The sequence below is a fragment of the Mandrillus leucophaeus genome, unplaced genomic scaffold (assembly GCF_000951045.1).
Source record: "Mandrillus leucophaeus isolate KB7577 unplaced genomic scaffold, Mleu.le_1.0 Scaffold28, whole genome shotgun sequence".
NCBI classification, from domain to species: domain Eukaryota; kingdom Metazoa; phylum Chordata; class Mammalia; order Primates; family Cercopithecidae; genus Mandrillus; species Mandrillus leucophaeus.
In genome coordinates, this window is record NW_012102920.1 from 2,376,280 (window position 1) to 2,377,168 (window position 889).

General features: G+C 60.3%; 1 protein-coding gene across 1 annotated transcript in view; it reads left to right on the top strand.

The window, feature by feature from the left end:
• The first annotated feature begins 433 nt into the window (after window positions 1–433).
• The window catches only part of C8G (complement component 8, gamma polypeptide), an 8,105-nt gene continuing 7,649 nt past the window's right edge, over window positions 434–889 (top strand). Inside the window, exon 1 of the mRNA XM_011985104.1 lies at window positions 434–638. Coding sequence (XP_011840494.1) covers window positions 501–638 — 138 coding nt within the window. The 5' untranslated portion in view covers window positions 434–500. The remainder of the gene's footprint in view (window positions 639–889) is intronic.

The following is an 889-nucleotide window of genomic DNA, read 5'->3' on the forward strand; positions in this document are numbered from 1 at the left end:
CGTTGGGAACAGCGCCCCTTGTGGCCAACGAGCGGCGGTCGTGGGCGGGGCTGCGGGCGACACTCAAAGACCCCTGGTTCGGGACCCGCCTCCGGCGCTCCCTGTTTCCGGGCCCTGAGCAAGTGGTTTCATGAACCCCGTGACGTTGGTCATGGAGCTAAAACCACTGGGTGATGGTTTAAGGAAGATAATGTGCAAAGGGCTAAGGACTGTCAGTGGAAATCAAGGGTGCAGGGGAAATGGATAAACAACCAGAGGTCAACTCGGACTTTGTACATAGGACATGGTGCCAGGGCCCTGCCGGGAAGTGCAGATCGAAGCTGGGCTCACGAGAAAGCTGGGGGTGGGATGTGGGGCTGGCCCAGGGCTGGGGTTAGGGAGGCAAGGGATGGACATGGACTTCCTGGGCCGGGCTCTGTGACTGCACAGTAGACTCTGTCCTGGGACTTGGTGGTGCTACCCTTGGCCTCCCACAGTCCTGCCACCCTGCCACCGCCACCATGCTGCCCCCTGGGACTGCGATCCTCTTGATTCTGCTTCTGACAGCTGGCTCGCTGGGCCAGAGGCCTCAGAGGCCACCCCGGCCCCCATCTGCCATCAGCACAATCCAGCCCAAGGCCAATTTTGATGCTCAGCAGGTAGAAGTTGTGGGGGGTAGAGGGAGGAACGTGAAGTTGTGGGGGGCGGTAGAGTGAGTCAGGTAGAAGTTGTGTGGCAGAGGGGAGAGGGTGAAGTTGTAGGGGGTAGAGGGAGGCAGGTAGAAGTTGTGTGGCGGGGGGGAGGGTGAAGTTGTAGCGGGTAGAAGGAGGCAGGTAGAAGTTGTGTGTGGTGGGGGGAGGGTGAAGTTGTAGGGAGTAGAGGGAGGCAGGTAGAAGTTGTGTTGGCGGGG